Here is a 2,765-nt window from a genome sequence, read left to right as displayed (position 1 = left end):
TGTTTTGGGGGAGGGGGGGGGGGGGGCTAGGGCTAGGGGTTTGTAATAGAAGGCCAAAAATTTAAACGTTAAATTTCAGCTTGTTGTGAATTAAAATCATGAAAATTCTTATCAACAGTGCTGTTTTTAGAGGCAGAATAATACTTATTCTATTCAAAATTGATCCCTTTTCTATTTACATTGCAGGTATTCATTAATGTTTTAATTACCTGTCTCTGATTTCTTGCAGAAATACTTCATTTTCTCTCGCTAAACCTTTATTTTCACATTCCAAATCATTCACTACTTGAAAGGTATTGAGGAGGGTTTGCTTCATATTTGATACTTCAGATTCCCAACCAGACTTCTAAGAAACATTAAGGTAATTTGAATATGCTCTAAAGATCATTTAAAATTAACAGAGAATGCACAAACTCATTAAATGTGTAATTCATTAAAACATTTAAAAACTTACTAAATCTTCACATATTGTAATCACTTCAGAACACGAAGAGAATAAATTGTTGTTCTCATTCTCTTGAGCAGGTATTTTATTGTTCAAATCTTTCACCTAGAAATATATATATATTTTACAAGTTAATAAAAACCAGTATCCTCAATATTTCTTTGCAACAAGATAATGATATAAAAAGAAATTCAATTAAAAATGTAAAAACTATAGTAACTTAGTCATCAAGATACCTTTTCCATATAGTCTCTACTTTTGGTGTGTATACATGCATCCCATGTGGGCAAGGTAGGATTTCTTTAGCCATTAGCATTGCTTGAAGTTATGCCTGAACCCTAGAAGATCTTAAGCCCCTGGCTTAAGGATATACAGGGTCTTCATAAAGTATTTGTTCACTTTTAAACTTTAATAACTTAGGTTGTAGGTATGATAGAAACAATCTGTAAACGGCATTTATAAGCAAATTTATTAAAGTTTTAGGACAACTAGAGTACACAATGCTATACTTCAACATAATCACCATCCATCATGATATAGTGCTCAATGCAATCTTCCAACTCCTTGAAAACATTTCCCAGTTGCTCTTGAGTTACTGCACTAATTGTGTTGGTGATCCTAGCCCTAAGTTCCACCAAAGAACATGGTTTTAACAAGTAAACTACACTTAACAGATCCCCATAAAAAGAAGTCCAACAGTGACAGGTCAGGTGAATGAGGTGGCCAAGCAATTGGCCCACCTCTGCCTATCCACTTCTGTGGGACAATGTCATTTAGGAACTGTCATGCATTCAGAGCGTAGTGGCATGGAGCTCCATCTTATTTAATAATAAATTAGTTATTATTTATGAAGTCTAGCATTGTGTAGTCTAATTGTCCTAAAACTTTAATAAATTTGCTTTTAAATGCTGTTTATAGATTGTTTCTATCATACCTACAACCTAAATTATTGAAGTTTAAAAGTGCACAAGGACCCTGTATAAGACAAAGTAGATTTAAACAATTCTTTGTTCCTTCAAAAATGCAGAATCCCAGAGACAGAAATAGGGGCCCTAACAGCAAGAAAGGACAGCAGATATTGGAATCCACTTGGATAACACATCATGAGGAACCCATTAATATAACTTAATAAACCATTCCTCTTTAACTGATTGCCCACATGTATTCCATTCTTGATGACTAACAGGCAGCCATTTGTCTGGAAATGGGTATTAAGAGTCCTATTTAAACAATGACATCAGAACAGTCTTCCAAAATGGGTATCCAATCTGAAAGTCTCTTCAGAAAAAAAAAGTCTTATAAATATGTGGGTGCCTGGCTCCCAGTGGAATGAGATCTACGTGGATTAACCCAACTGGCTTATAACAACTAATTAGGCTTGGGATCCACTTCAATAATCTTTGTAAAACTGTCTGACCATTTCAGCAACGGCCATGGATAGTATAAGTCTGTTCCCCAATGTTTTTGCCCTATTGAGATAATAATAAAAGACCCTTCCTACATTAAGTCCATAAAGTTTAGAATCCCTAAGGACTGACACAGGGTTGGGGAAGAAAACTAAAAGATGAATAGATTTCATAGATATTAGGGCTGGAAGGGACCTCAGAAGATCATCGAGTCCAGCCCCTTGCCCAAAGGGCAGGAAGTCAGCCGGGTTCATAGGATCCCAGCAAGATGAGCATCCAGTTTGCTCTTGAAGGTGTTCAATGTGGGCGCTTGAACCACCTCCGGTGGCAGGCTGTTCCAGACCTTGGCGGCTCGGACAGTAAAGAAATTCTTCCTTATGTCCAGCCTGAAATGGTCTTGTAGTAGTTTATGACCGTTCGACCTAGTCATCATCCCTTGGGGTGCTCTGGTGAACAAACGTTCCCCCAGATACTGGTGGTCACCCCTGACAAACTTATAGCTTGCCATCAGATCACCCTTGAGCCTGCGCTTTTCCAGGCTAAAGAGCCCCAGGGCTCTCAGCCTGTCATCGTAGGGTCTGCTTCCCTGACCTCTGATCATGCGCATGGCTCTTCTCTGGACTCTCTCAAGCTTCTCCACATCCTTTTTGAATTGTGGAGCCCAAAACTGGACGCAGTACTCCAGCTGCGGCCTCACCAAGGCCGAGTACAAGGGGAGAATGACGTCCCGGGATTTGCTTGAGAAGCATCTATGGATGCAAGCCAGCGTTTGCTTGCTTTACTAGTTGCAGCATCACATTGCAGGCTCATGTTCATCTTGTGGTCAATGGTGACCCCCAAGTCTCATTCTTGAACAGTGTTGGCCAACATAGCACTGCCGAGGCTATAAGGATGCTGCAGGTTTTTCTTCCCAA

At 39.2% G+C, this 2,765-nt stretch overlaps 1 protein-coding gene across 1 annotated transcript in view; it reads right to left on the bottom strand.

The window, feature by feature from the left end:
• Positions 1-2,765, bottom strand: part of CCDC178 (coiled-coil domain containing 178) — a 387,761-nt gene that overhangs the window by 270,083 nt on the left and 114,913 nt on the right. The window contains exons 11-12 of the mRNA XM_025210410.1: positions 455-550; positions 210-346 (exon numbers count right to left, since the gene is read on the bottom strand). Coding sequence (XP_025066195.1) covers positions 210-346; positions 455-550 — 233 coding nt within the window. The remainder of the gene's footprint in view (positions 1-209; positions 347-454; positions 551-2,765) is intronic.

Source organism: Alligator sinensis, unplaced genomic scaffold, assembly GCF_000455745.1.
Source record: "Alligator sinensis unplaced genomic scaffold, ASM45574v1 scaffold88_1, whole genome shotgun sequence".
Taxonomy (NCBI): domain Eukaryota; kingdom Metazoa; phylum Chordata; order Crocodylia; family Alligatoridae; genus Alligator; species Alligator sinensis.
This window is presented reverse-complemented; position numbering and strand designations above follow the sequence as displayed.